General features: G+C 47.8%; 3 protein-coding genes across 3 annotated transcripts; all 3 read right to left on the bottom strand.

Moving 5' to 3' along the window:
• Positions 1-204: 204 nt before the first annotated feature.
• Positions 205-1,614, bottom strand: LOC136933271 (P2Y purinoceptor 3). The gene has a single exon (XM_067228589.1). The coding sequence runs from the start codon at positions 1,612-1,614 to the stop codon at positions 205-207; it is 1,410 nt and encodes a 469-aa protein (XP_067084690.1).
• A 1,564-nt stretch (positions 1,615-3,178) lies between these two features.
• On the bottom strand, positions 3,179-7,888 carry im:7136398 (schwannomin-interacting protein 1). The gene is made up of 7 exons (XM_067228717.1): positions 7,603-7,888; positions 6,944-7,164; positions 5,753-5,883; positions 5,578-5,659; positions 5,217-5,330; positions 4,911-5,028; positions 3,179-4,351 (listed from the first exon to the last, which is right to left on the bottom strand). Exons 2-7 carry the CDS (start codon positions 7,154-7,156, stop codon positions 4,257-4,259), a joined length of 753 nt encoding a protein of 250 aa, XP_067084818.1. The 5' UTR covers positions 7,157-7,164; positions 7,603-7,888; the 3' UTR covers positions 3,179-4,256.
• A 274-nt stretch (positions 7,889-8,162) lies between these two features.
• LOC136933380 (uncharacterized) lies at positions 8,163-12,881 on the bottom strand. The gene is made up of 8 exons (XM_067228706.1): positions 12,845-12,881; positions 11,760-11,966; positions 11,231-11,369; positions 11,003-11,145; positions 10,765-10,817; positions 10,492-10,616; positions 9,554-9,871; positions 8,163-9,341 (listed from the first exon to the last, which is right to left on the bottom strand). The coding sequence occupies exons 2-8, from the start codon at positions 11,963-11,965 to the stop codon at positions 9,015-9,017; spliced, it is 1,311 nt and encodes a 436-aa protein (XP_067084807.1). The 5' UTR covers position 11,966; positions 12,845-12,881; the 3' UTR covers positions 8,163-9,014.
• Between the last annotated feature and the right edge of the window lie 1,057 nt (positions 12,882-13,938).

Here is a 13,938-nt window from a genome sequence, read left to right as displayed (position 1 = left end):
CAAGATAGATAATTCGGTAACTTTATTGGGTAGTACACTTTTATAACAACAACAACAACTGTATTTACTCAATTAATCTCAATCAAATCAATTAAAGTGCAACATCTCCCATACATAGACATCCAAGAAAACACATGTACATCAATAACTTCTGAGTAAATGGCTTTCATGCTCACGCCCCACCCCCCCAGAAACAAAACACCTTCAAAACATAATCCTGGACGACTTGGATTCACACTCCGCGTGCACCTGCCTTTCCTTCTTCTTCTCCTCCTCCACCTCCACCACCTCCTCCTCCCCGACCCCTTCCCTCTTCAGTATCCTCAGAGGCCACAGGGTGGCGCTGCGGTGGCGGCGGCTGCCGGCGCCGTCCGCGGGCCAGCAGCAAGGACCGCCCTGGTCCCCGGTCAGGAAGTAGAGGAGAGCGTTGAGCCAGGCGTTGCAGGCGGCCAACGGCCTGGTCACCTTGTAGCAGATGGAGATCATCTTCATGGTCTTGCACCCCCCCACCTGACCCCGTCGCAGTAGCAGGAAGAGGGTGCGCGTCACGTGGAAGGGAAGGAAACACAGGGCGAACAGGAAGGTGATGGTCATGATGGTTTTGATGGACTTGCGACGCCTGCGTATGTAGTGGAAGTGTTGCGAGCTGGAGATGGAGACGGAAGTCCTCTCTCGGGCTCCCTCTGTGTCTCCTCCTCCCCCTCCTCCTCCTTCCTCCCGGCCCTCCTGGGAGCCGGGAGCGGAGCTCAGCGTCCGGAAGATCGTCCTGACTACCCTGGAGTAGCACCAGGCGATGATGGCGAAAGGCACGAAGAACCCCAGGAGGTGCAGCGTGATCCCGTACGGGACGTAGTCGGCAAAGTCCTTATCGATGGCGTCGTCCCAGCAGTTGACGTAAGCCTCGTTCAAACCATCCCCGCCCCCGCCGCCGTCCTCCTTAGACTCGCTGCCGTTCTCCCCCGGGCCGGGCGTCCCCCCAGCCTCCCCGCCGCCCGCCCTCACCACCAACCCCGTCTGGGCGAACCTGAAGATGGGGCAGGTGAGGATGAACACCATGATCCAGACCAGGGCACAGGTCCCCTTCACGGCCCGCTTGCTCTCCAGGGTGATGGTCCTCATGGGGTGGCAGATGCCCAGGTAGCGGTGCACGGAGATGCAGGTGAGGAAGAAGATGGAGCAGTACAGGTTGAAGTAGAACAGGAAGCGGACCAGACGGCACATGAAGTCCCCGAACACCCAGTTGTCCCTCATCATGTAGCTGGCCACCAGGAAGGGCAGGGAGAGGCCGTACATCAGGTCCGTGGTTGCCAGGTTCACCATGTAGATCAGAGAGGTGTTCCAGCGCCGGGAGCCTCCGTTGCCGCGCCAACAGTCGCCGCGGCGCCGACAGGAGCGCAGCAGGACCACGGAGTTGAGCGTCAGGCTGAAGAGGAAGGTGAGAGAGTAGCAGACGGGGAGGAAGACGTACTTGTAGGACTCGTCGATGCTGCAGGAGGCGGGGGAGGGCGGGGGATAGGGGAAGGTGTTGGAGGAGGGGGAGGCGGAGGTGTAGTTGGCATTGCCTGGCCTTGCTAGGCCCAGCGGTGTGGCGTCGGAGGCCTGGCTTATCGTCATGCTCGGTGGATGTTTTCCCTTCTTGCGTAACGAGTCATGTTCCTCTGTCATCACACCTTACACCTGAGACTGTTCCTGCTGGCTTATGTTCCTGTCATAGTTTCTCCGATCTCCAGGTGCGGTCTTCCTGTCAGCGTGTCATCCAAGTTTGCAGAGGGTCTGGGTTGGAGATGAACGTCCTGTTCGGGAGAAAGAAAACAAGTTTTTTAGTTGGAAAACACTGCTGGGGAATGTGCAGTTTTTTGCTGATCAAGAGTAATTTTCGGTCTGCTTGCCGTTTAATCAGTAACAGAATCTTCCGGAAACTCTCCCATTCATTCATGTTCCATGTGCTGTGTTAGTGATCCACTTCTTCGACCATAGCTCAACCTTTCTGTAAAATTCACCCAACATGGAGCGTCTCTGCTACAGTACATTTACTGTGCTAATAGTTTTTCCATCCTATAGGCTACCGTGTATCCTGAACTAACATGTATGCGTGTGTGCGTCTGTGCATGCATGCATGCTCGTGTGAGTCACCAAACGTCATAAATTAAAGCTAAACCCGCTGGAAAATAACGTGTATGTTTATGCGCAAGATCATCCCAGGAATGCTTGCGTTCTGCAACTCCATCTCCTGTTTCGTCTCCCCCAGCTGTGGGGTCTTCGGACACCCCTTATTCAGTCCCCACAGACAACACAGTGTCAGATCAACAGACAGGATCTCTTACCTCTGTGTCGGGTGATGGGTGTATTTCTAGATTGCCGGGTGTTGCAGCTAAAAGCGTCCTGAACCTGGGTCCCAAAGCCCCCTCTCTCTGACCTTCACTGCTTCTGTAAATAATTGATATCCATTCATTCAGACAGAACTGCAGAACGGAAACCCAATACAACCTGGTGCAGTCGCATTGACTTGGGTTAACTACATCTTGGAACAGATTAATCGAATTTGAGATCATTTTGCATGCGTATCGTGTGATATTTTGTCAACCGTAGACTGACGGGTATTGGAAAAGTACTCATCTTTCCCATCTGTGTGCATATAACAGTCAAGGCTGTCTATTATTATATTGTAACAAAATAAATTATTTTATTCTGACTACTTTAATTCAGCTAAACTTGAAATAACCTGTGCACATTTGCATGAACATTTTGATGAAATACAAAACCACTTACCCGATTCTCTGGTAATAAAAGGCTGTTTTCCTTTGTCGTATTCAGAAAGCCTGATGTTCCTATGATATTAAACAGTCATTTTATCCCCTCTCGCAACAAAGCAGAACTACCGTTTGTGAAACATGCACTAACTTCTCTTTTAGTCACTGCCTCACAATATGTACCTCTTTACTGTCTCTCTTTTTGGTCTCTCTCCAAGCTGATGTTTAATTCTTCTGAGCACTGTTGTTCAACCTTCACTCTCCCTGTTTGTCTTGATCCTCTGTTATTGACCTCTCATTCATTAGTGCTGAGCAAGTCAGCGAAGGTACACTTTTGTATGGGCTCCCTCTCTCCCCTTCTCGCTCTCTCTCTCACACACACACACACTTCCTACAGTCCTACTAACACACACGTGGGGCAGACAACATGCCGTACAGTACCCATTTACGGTTTATTAAATGCAAAATTAGTAAGAAAAAGTCAATACTGAAAAAAACAATACTTTAGAGATTAAAAATGAAAATGGCCTTTAAATTCAAGACAATAGGAAAGGGACTCATGTCTATGGCTATCAATCCTTCAATTTAGGCTTATGCCTTTCTCATATGCGTGATTTTCTGAGACCTCGCTGAAATGGAACGGCTGCATAGTAAGGCCATTATAGGAAGTAGCAGGTAGTTCCTACAAAAATGGCAGTTATGGTCGTAAAACCTCCGCTAGCATCATAGGTGGGTAATAACAGGTACAAACATGTCAAGATCATTATCTCAATGGTTAACAACTGATACTAACTACTGTACCACACCACAAGTGGACGATTCCCTTTCAGTGGCAGATTCAAGGCTTCCCTTCCTTGAATTGACATAAAATATTTGTTGGACATTCACCCCGAATTCGCAATCCCTTAGCTTGTGTGTATTACATTATTAACACACTATGAGTGGACTATTCCCTTATACACTTAAACACAATAAACAGGGGGACAAAGTAGCATCCCTTATTTGTTTGTAGGTAATACAACTCAAAGCTGGGTGGTCATATTTATGAAAGTGCTTTCACTTAGCGATGGACTTCTCCTAGGGCTTTCTGCTCCTTGGAAGGTGTCAGACAAATCAGAACAGATGTTAAGCATACCACATGTGGCTCAAAACATCCCTCTAATATGACTCCATATTGTTAAGTGCATGAGTACAAATAAACATACTGTACGTTCTGTTACAATACATTTGATAACGATGCTACTAACAAAGGATCAGATAGACTATCCATATTCTTTACGATATAGATATCGTGACGTAATCCTGTGTAATCCTTCTCAACGTGTCATTGTTCCCACTTCGGAGTGTTTGTTCCAACAGTCGCTAACAGATTCAAACGGACCTCCCTGCAAAGCGAGCCGTCGACCCCCAGAGATCCCACAATGCTCTCCTGCTGCTCTGTCTAACGTCCTGTGTCCGTCAGCGATGTCACATCCTGCTCTGATGTCACATCCTGTTTGCGAGGTGTTATGTCAGATCCTGTACATCCATGAGCATGGCGTCTTGTTTGGTCCTTAGCTGGTCCCTTTCCAGCAGGTGGCACACCAGCTCTGAGCTCAGGTCTGGGGGGGGGGGGGGGGGGGGGGGGGGCATGGGGGTAACAGTACAGGTATCAGTATCATTTGTAGAGAATTCAAGTTCCAGTGAGTGACTCAGCAAGACAACAATAAGCTGAGGAAGACATTTACATTTAGTCATTTTAGCAGACGCTCTTATCCATAGCGACTTACAGTAAGTACAGGGACATTCTCCCAGAGGCAAGTAGGGTTAAGTGCCTTGCCCAGGGTCAAAACGTCATTATCACGGCCAGGAATCGAACCGGCAACCTTCTGATTGGTCACCCGATTCCCTAACCGCTCAGCCATCTGACCCCCCGACAATGATTCATGCATGTGTAAGGTGTGAGGAGTGGGTAAAGGGAAAGGGAGAGAGAGTGTTTGCATCTCTGTGGGTGTGCGTGTATTTTCAACCCTCCCCCCACGACCTACAGTCAACACATCCCACGTACTATCATATCCAACTCAACACGGATGTTACGGGATCACAACTTTAGCGTGACGCAACAACCACAGTGTGACGAATGGCAAAGCGACAGCTGTGGTTCCAGGAGGGTGAACTGACCCTGTACTTCCTGGCCGAGGGACACCCTGAGGGAGAGCAGGTGTTGGAGAGAGCAGAGCTGGAGGTCAATGAGGTCCAGGTGCGTCCTCCTGGTTGCAGCGGTACAGCTGGTGAGATGCTGACAGACACACACACACACAATGTTGCATGCAGGTAGACCCGGCAACACATGAAATCATAGATTAAGTCTATCCAACAGTCTGTTATCTTTCTGTCTTTCTCCTTCTCTCCTTACACATTATTCTCTAATTGTCCTTGTCTCCGATCTCTGTAAACACTTTACTTCTTTTTCATACCATCACCTACCTCCTTCTCTTTCTGTTCTGCCCACAGCTTGTCCCGTAGCGCCCTCAGTGCAACCTTCACTTCCTGCTTCAGGCCAGAAGGGTGGTAACCGTTGCTACTTGCTCCTGTAGAGCCCTGGAAAACAGGAAATGAACATGAGGTAAACATGAAGCAACCAGGAAGTAAACAGGAAGTAAACAGGAAACACAACAAAGGGATGGGGCAACATGGGTATGTGTTAAATGTTTAACTAACAAGGCCATACAAGGACTGTGGAATTTGGGCAGGATACATTGTGTTACAACATAGTGAGTGATTGGTTTTGTGGATTTTATGAATGGGTTTATTGTAGTCAAACTATCCAGGGGCGAAGAACACTCACCTCTTTACAAGTTCCTGCCTCCTCTTCATCACTTTCACTATTGTTGATATAGCACAGCTGTAGGTTTTTATGATGGGTAAACCTGTGCAAAGAATCAGGTATGAAGACAATAAATCGCACCACAGTCATGATAGAAGCGACCGGAAAAAGAAGAAATGTACCCGTCGCTGCCTACCGAGAAGTGATCACGGTGACCCGACAGCTTCTGGGCTCGACCTCGTCCTCCCCGCTCTGCCTCCTTGCGCCCCCCCGCCTCTCGTCCTTCCTCCCCTCCGATCCCGTCAGCAGCTCCGACCCGCTCGCGCTCTGCGAAGAGAAAAACAGAACTTCTGAAGGAGGGGTGGAAGGATGGAAAGAAGGATGGCTAGGGAACACGTGGCGGTGAGGGGAGAGTGGACTCCGCAGTCCTGTTCTGGAGACACACTCAGGTCTCACGGAACATTCCAGAGAGGTGTTTCGCTCATGTTGTCGTCTGGTACCAGACATGTTGTAAATAACTAGAGTCTCGCTGACAGAGGCCCACCGCGAGAGATTATGACGTTGTCTGAAAGATGTGTAAAACGGAAATCCAAGTAGAGAATATGTCAGGAGTGTTTGGGCCTGGGCAAGGGGTTTAGTCCGGGAAGGCACCCCTTTTTAGCAAGCGCGAAGTGTTCAAGGACGTTAACCAGATTTGGTCATCCGTGAGGGCTGCCTGACTGCCAAAGACTTCGCTCCTGCTTCCTATGAGAACGGAAGGTAGCTGTCCCTGAACGAACTTCCCCAGGTTTCTGGATTGCATCAAGAGCATCCTCGGGACCTACCCACGCGCCGACCCACAATCTGCGCCCAGACCAGCTCTGCATCCCCACGGCGACCAAACGCTGTCCACTACAACCCGAAGCTTCGCTGGATGGCTCGACCGTTGTCATTAGCGGAGTCAGGTGGCTGAGCGGTGAGGGAATCGGGCTAGTAATCCGAAGGTTGCCAGTTCGATTCCCGGTCATGCAAACTGACGTTGTGTCCTTGGGCAAGGCACTTCACCCTGCTTGCCTCGGGGGAATGTCCCTGTATTTACTGTAAGTCGCTCTGGATAAGAGCGTCTGCTAAATGACTAAATGTAATGTAAATGTAATTTGTTGTTAGTGTGACTCGTTGGAGCGTGAGGTTCTGCTCCGGATGTCACGAGTCTGTCTGAAGAGGGTCCTGTCCAGGACATCGTCTCCTCTCCCCCCCCCAGCACCAGAACACTTCCTCTCGCAGTGTGAGAGGAGTGCAAACAAGCAAAAGAAAACACTTTAGACAACTGAGACACAACCGTAAATACCCCCCCCCCCCACACACACACACACACACATACATCCCCCCTTCACAGTTGAACCCTGACCTTTGCCCTTTCCCTCCTCTCCTCCTCTTGTTTCTCCAACTCAGCGATCCTCAGGCTCAGGTCCTCCCAGTGCATTATGGGTAGGTCCTGGTCCGGTTGGGCACACTCAGAAGTCTTGTGATGCCGTGTCCCTCCTTCCTCTTCCTCGCCGGACTGTCCTGTGTCATCGCTCTCCTTCTCCTCTGCCGGCTCCTTCTCAGTCTCCCCCTCCATCTCTCACTCTGGGGAACAATGTTGAAAATGTAGTTGAGGAAGACAGGCTGTTATGTTTGGTTAAAAAAGTTATTCAGCGTTGGGAAATGCTAAATACATGTTTAATGTCAATGCAGGTTTTCTTTACAAGGTGTTTGAGAATGTGAAGCTGTGATACACTAGGCTTATACAATAATAAAAAGGTTGTGTTTATTTTGTTCTGCTTGAATTCCTGAGGCTACGCCACAGTTTGAGACTGAGATTAGAAACTTGGATGTTATTTCAAGACTTGCAGCAAGACAACTGAGCTCGAATTTCTTGTCAAGCAGGCGCCTTGCTCTGGAAGTAGAGTGAAGGTCGAACTACAAAGTATCTCCAATGTTTAATATCCGTATCACACAAGCATCGATTATATGTTGTTTACAAGTTAGATGTAAGGGGGGGCGGGTGACTTCAAGGCTACTTACCTATTCCAAACCATGCACAGCTCCCGACATTGCGTTTTCGCTTTCTGTGTTCTGGGTGCTGTTGATTCGCGGTCCACCCGCGTTGAAGCCTACTTAAAGTCTATTAATATTTGATTAAACTCTTCCTATAAAGTTGAGGAAACACCCTGCCGTTTCCAGAAGGCTACCCCTTCCCTTTAATCCATCCCCCTCTTCCTAAGAGCGTTCCCACCGCTTTTTAACCTCAGTTTCGGCGTAATGAAATGAAGAGAAAAAACCCTGTGACCGCTGAATCAAGAGCGTCTAGTCAATGGTACGCCACCTCTACAACTTTCCTGCTTCAGTTTCAGTCTGACTGTGATTACATTAGACTTTTATTATAAATAAATAATAGTGTGGTATTTCCAACAGGAAACATGTACAGAATGGACACAGGAAAGGGTTAAGAATGTAGACGACTCCTAGGTGTCCTATTTCACAATTTTTGGAGATGACGGTTGATGCATTGGGACTTCCATGGCCAGATGGGAGAATCCTTTAGACGGACAAAGAAATGCTGTGACAGTTTGGCAGTGCAGCACTTGGGGAGAAACAACGTTTATTAAAAAATAACTTTAAATCGGTTTCAGACTGCTGTGGGCAGTGTTCTCGTGTTTAATTGACAGGCATCAGTTTGATTACAACAATAGGGCCTTATGTACTACTACTGTATCCAATAGGTTTAGAAGTATTGTAAGCGTTATGGTTTTACAAATATCCATGTAATATTTCTGATCACAGTTAGTTTGATTATTGAATGTGTTTGTTACAAAACATTGTTTTGATGTTCAGAATATCTGTAAAATGTAGAGTTTGCTTATCTTATTCTGTGCTGACGTACGGGTTTTAAACATTCAGACAAAGCTTTTAGCACGTGACAAGTTTTGTTACAGGAAAAAAACAATTCGAACATACTATACTATAGCCATTCATCTCTTGACGGGTAAAAAAATAATATTTACCGTGAATTAGGGCCACAGATATAGAAATGTCTGTTTTGTGAATAAAACCTATACATTCATTTTACTGTCTAATTTGAAACTTACTACAGTCTCAAAAATACCATGTACTGCCATGTCTTTCTTTCAATAGAAGGATGCCTCACTTAAAAAATCCACTCCTTTCTACGATGAAAGCTATTTTTATGCTTGGTAACAAAACTATAGTAATGACTTCCTTTAACATTCTTACAGGAATCCTCCTCAAGAGGATCTTGAGTTTCTGATAATACAAAAATCTAGATTTATTTTCAACAAAATAACTTCTGCCCTCATGAACAATGGCATCACGTTATTAAATTCCTCCCCCTCTTCTTCCACCTCCTCCTGCTCCTCCTCCTCTCTTCTCCTCCTCCTTAAATAACCTCCTCCACCACCTCCTCCACCACCTCATTCTCACAAAGTAGTCTGCGTTTCCATCTGTTCCCACTGGGTGGCGCTGACAAGCCGGTAGTTGAGTCTCCTGTAGTTGTGCGGGTGTATCTGCCTCTGCTTCACCACCTCGTTGAAGAGGCTCTGCGTGACAGGAGGAGGAGGGGAGAACTTCCCTGTGTGGGCCAGAGACTGGTAGTAGCCCCACTGGTCCTTCTCCATCCTCAGCATGTGCCTGAGCTGCACCCCCATCTCTGCCTTCCTGTCAATCTCTCTCTGGGCGTCCGCCTCCATGTCGGCGCGGGACGGCAGGGGCACCGAGCCTTCCAGCACCCCCAGGGCATACTGGACCTGGGGGGAGAGATGTAGGGAGAGAGATGGAGGGAGAGGTGGAGGGACAGGTGCATGTAGTACCACTAATAGTTGTTATTTTGAATAATATTATTACAGGATAATGAATAATCAACATTTTGCTTCTATAAACAACTGTTGCTTTTATTAGTTTTTTTCTCAGATGTTTCACTTCTCCCAAACCCTTCCAGGGCTCAGCGCCCCCCACTGACCTGACAGTGGAAGTGGGGGAAGGGGCAAATGATCTTGCAGATGCCCAGGATGAAGAGCGAGGGGAAGGCCGGGGGCATCATGAACTTGTACAGAGGGGTCACCAGCTGTTCCTGGATCTTCAAGCCCAGCTTGGTGGGGTTGAGGAAGGGGTAGGTGAAGTTGTAGCCCGTGCAGAGCATCAGAGCCTGGGCCTTGGTCACGGAGCCATCCTGGAACTGGAAGGATCCATCCTCCAGGACCCGTACCATGGGAGGCACCTGCTCCACCCCCATGGAGGAGAGGGTGGGCAGGGTGGGCTTCCCGTGGCTCAGAATCACCTGGTGGGAAGAAAATGGAGGAGGTAGACCGCATTCCAGGACTCTCACCACCGAAATACTGTTAAAACTCTTGCACTTCGGATACTTGATCTTCGTCTGTAGATGGCTGAGCGGTTAGGGAATCGGGCTATTAAATCAGAAGGTTGCCGGTTCGATTTCCCGGACGTGCAAATTGACGTTGAGTCCTTTGGTAAGGCACTTCACCCAGATTGCCTCGGGGGGAATATCCCTGTACTTACTGTAAGTCGCCCTGGATAAGAGCGTCTGCTAAATTACTAAATGTAAATGTACGGTTTGGACTATTTGTCGCTTTGGATGAAAACGGCTGCTAAATGAAGTTAAAGTAAAATTTTATTTGGGGATGGGTACAGCTCAGTGGTTAGAGGATTTGATTACAGATCACAGGTTTGAATACCCACCCTGCTTTGAATAAGAGCGCTCCTAACTGAGGACGTTATTACTTTAACTAGACCTCATTCGATTCCTGTTATTCTGGTTCCTGTCCCATAGTCGTGTAAAAAAATAAGCTTTGTAAAAACCTAGAGTGCAATGAGAACTAGTAACAGGTCTGTACATGTGTGTGTGTGCTCGCGTGTGCGCGCGCGCGTGTGAATTCCCACCTTGGCGTCGGATCTTGCCAGCTCTTGACAGATGTCTACTCCAGAGTTTCCAGCGCCGAGAACCACGACTGACTTCCCAGAGAATGGCTCAGGGTAACGGTACGAATGACTGTGCATGACTGTGCCTAGTGACGAGAGAGAAGGAGGGAGAGGGAGGGAGCATCGCTCTTAATGATAGACAGCCGGCCGGCCAGGAAGGGCCAAAAGAGTGGACCACAGTCAGAGTGTAAGAGAGGCAGAGAAAGGATGATGAGGGGGCAGAGCGGTCCGTACCTTTAAAGTGCTCCATCCCTGGAATGGAGGGGAAGTGGGGGTCAGAGTAGTGCCTTCAGGGAACAGAAAGGGTCAGAGGTCAAAGGCCAGGGTACATCATCAAAGTGTCCTCAAGTTTGACTTCCCTGTTGTAGATAAACTAACCCTATAACAACGTGTTAAAATCGAAGTTCATTTGTACAGCGTAGCATCGCGGGACACAGTGCAAACACAAACCGCCGACGTGATGTCATCTCACCCGTTACAGATGAAGACGGAGTCGAAGGCCTCCGTCGTCTCCTCTCCCGACCCGTCACGCGACGTCACCGTCCACCTCGTACCGGCCGACGACTCCCCTGTCTCCGTGGCGACGGGGCTGACGTCATGCACCACTGTGTTAAACTAGAGTGGAGGGAGGGATGCCTAATGGCTTAGTCCTGCAGTGGGCCCCTTGTCTGCAGACACCCCCCAGGTGGCCTGTACCTACCTTGATGTGGGGCGTGATGCTGTGGGTCTCACAGTAGCTCTGCAGGTACCGATGAACTTCCTTGTGGGGCAGGAAGGAAGGGAGCTGGGGGTCAAAGGGGAAGTCGGGGAACATCATCACCTCTTTGGGAAGGTTGGTCCTGAAGGGGAACAACAATCCTCCACAGAGGGGGCAAGAGACTTAACAAGGTCAGAGAGAGAGAGAGAGAGAGGCAGAGAGAGAGAGAAAGAGAGGCAGAGAGAGAGAAAGAGGCAAAGAGAGAAAGAGAGAGAGAGAGACAGAGAGAGAGAGAAAGAGAGAGAAAGAGAGAGAGGGGCAGAGAGAGAAAGAGAGAGGCAGAGAGAGAGAAAGAGAGAGAGAGGCAGAGAGAGACAAAGAGAGAGAGGCAGAGAGAGAGAAAGAGAGAGAGAAGGAGAGAGAGGCAGAGAGAGAGACAGAGAAGGAGAGAGAGGCAGAGAGAGAGAGAGAGAGAGAGAGAGAGAGAGAAAGAGGCAAAGAGAGAAAGAGAGAGAGTGAGAGGTTGCTGTACCTGAGGTTTCTGTACATGCTGCTGTGTATGGGTATCCCGTTGTCGTAGCTACCGACACGCTCCTCGTAGAACCAGGTTCCCCCGACGTTCTTCGAGAGCTCGTAGACGACGGGCGAGGCGTAGATGTCCGGTCTGGACAGGATGTGTCGGGCGGCACAGAGGCCGGCCGCCCCCGCCCCCACCACCGCCACGCGCAGACGCCACATTCTACAGGACGACACCACGACAGACCAGCGCGGGGTTGAGACCTGATTGGCTTAAAGGCATACTACTTCCTCCTTTAAAATTCTTCAGCTAGACTTTGATCTTTCGAGGTGTTCTAGCCATGTGGCTGGGAGCTCAGTGGCTCTAACCACTAAGCTGTACTCATGGGGTGGGTGTAGCTTAGTGGTTAGAGCATTAAACTGCAGGTTCTGTGTAGCTTTGGTCTGTTTGATGAATACATACTTTATAAATGAGAAGCACATCTAGCTATGAGTTATCTCTGGAAAAGCAAACATGTGCCTTTCCCATTAGGGATACCATCGTAAGGTCAGGGTCGTTTGCCGCTTGTCACTTAATCATTAATGGAAGTTGATTGCTGTGGAAAATCCCCAATTGCTTTTGTCAATTTAATACACAATTGGCGCGTGCGCCCTCTGCAGGCCCAAATAAATTATGAAGTGAAAGACGAAACCGTTATCGGAACTTACCGTTCTTACCAAAATGATACATTTGATGTAGTACATCAAATGTTACATCCCATCATCAATGTATTCGATGAACATGACACTTAATCATGTTATTGTTACCAATGCACATTCCAACATCTCACGATAAGGCTAAAGTGGAGTAGTAAAGACGACAATAGTTCATTGCAAATCGTTTTTAACAGCAACAACAATTTTCTTTTTTGGAAATAGGTCTTGGAATTTAGACTACTGTATACTGTTACACGATACTGGTTCATATGTATTCTAGTCGGCCACAATGCTCCATTCATTCCAAGTAATTTTCTTTTGTTATTTAATCTTTTTAAGACTTTCTGGAATTGGTTAACGGATTAAGATTCTTCCGACGGGCTGCACAAATAGACATGTATTTACCTGTGATGTACGTTCTCCGTTGAAGAGATGCAACAAAAAAGAGAGATGGGATGAGACGAACTTTAAACTTTTACGGCGGTTCGAATCTGAGGGTTAAGTGATACAACTCCATATTTAAGGGAGTAGACGCTTTAAGCCCCGCCTCTAGGTCACATGAGTTCATTCTGAATGTGTCTTTTTTTTCTTGATAGTGTGCTGAGATTAAGTATAATTCCTGCTAAGGACCCGTAGGTTGTAGTTAGAGTGTAGGCATACGTCAAAATAGTTCGTTTGTATCACCATCACACATGGGCCTAAAATGTTTACATTTTCAGTCAAGGAAACTAATAATAGTCATTTTTTTCTTCCTTATAATGTGGACACTGCTGTGATTTCCTAAAGCGGGGTCATAAAGGGGACATTAAGTATTTTTATTTATTTATTTTTATTTCCAGATTAAGAATAATTTGTTAAATTAAGAGTTTTCCCTATTTGTTTGAAAGTGAAAAGGCACGCTGATGGTCTGATCCTCTTTTGCATCTCAACTTGTGACGTCACGTCTTGCTTTTGGATAACTGACGAAACTTTACAGCCTATGTATATAACACGTGTTCTGTTCCATGGTTAATGATGAGTTCCCAAAGGGAAAAAGGCCAAAGTCCAAGCAAGAAGTGTGCATCTAAGGCAACGGAAAACTACAGATACACCATACAGAAACAAATGAATGGTGTCTAAGATGTACTGAATGAGGCTCTCACCAGCTCGTGAAATGTGGTTTATGTACGCAGGGGGAAGAGGGTGGGGATGAAGAGGTCACCCTTAGTAACCCCGATGGGCTTGACTCATTAGCCATACAGCCAACCCGTTGCTTCAGATCCTTTAGATGGGGGCTGGGTAGTCCAGAAGACTGGGAAAGGAATCTTTAAAATAAGACCCGTGGAAGATGCAGGTGACAGGTCGGTGTGATGTTGGAATACTTATGAATTCATTATAGCTGATTAGTAGGCTGCACGGCAGATTTTGTTTTCTGTAAATGTAACCAAGGGTACAGCATGTTCTACATAGATTTCCCCTGTTGAGGAAATCAAGACATCCATAGAAGGTAGTAGAAACAG

This window comes from Osmerus mordax, chromosome 25 (genome assembly GCF_038355195.1).
Source record: "Osmerus mordax isolate fOsmMor3 chromosome 25, fOsmMor3.pri, whole genome shotgun sequence".
NCBI lineage: Eukaryota > Metazoa > Chordata > Actinopteri > Osmeriformes > Osmeridae > Osmerus > Osmerus mordax.
The sequence above is the reverse complement of the archived record's forward strand: the minus strand, read 5'-3'. Positions and strand labels throughout refer to the sequence as shown.

Coding starts and splice junctions, on each gene's coding strand:
- LOC136933271 (XM_067228589.1), bottom strand. CDS start 1,614: ATGACGATAAGCCAGGCCTCCGACGCCACACCGCTGGGCCTAGCAAGG.
- im:7136398 (XM_067228717.1), bottom strand. CDS start 7,156: ATGGAGGGGGAGACTGAGAAGGAGCCGGCAGAGGAGAAGGAGAGCGAT. Junction 5,331..5,577: donor AGGCAGGAACTTGTAAAGAG/GTGAGTGTTCTT, acceptor CCTGTTTTCCAG/GGCTCTACAGGAGCAAGTAG. Junction 4,352..4,910: donor CCTCGGCCAGGAAGTACAGG/GTCAGTTCACCC, acceptor CCCCCCCCCCAG/ACCTGAGCTCAGAGCTGGTG.
- LOC136933380 (XM_067228706.1), bottom strand. CDS start 11,965: ATGTGGCGTCTGCGCGTGGCGGTGGTGGGGGCGGGGGCGGCCGGCCTC. Junction 11,370..11,759: donor AGCATGTACAGAAACCTCAG/GTACAGCAACCT, acceptor GTTCCCCTTCAG/GACCAACCTTCCCAAAGAGG. Junction 10,617..10,764: donor AGGGATGGAGCACTTTAAAG/GTACGGACCGCT, acceptor TCTCGTCACTAG/GCACAGTCATGCACAGTCAT.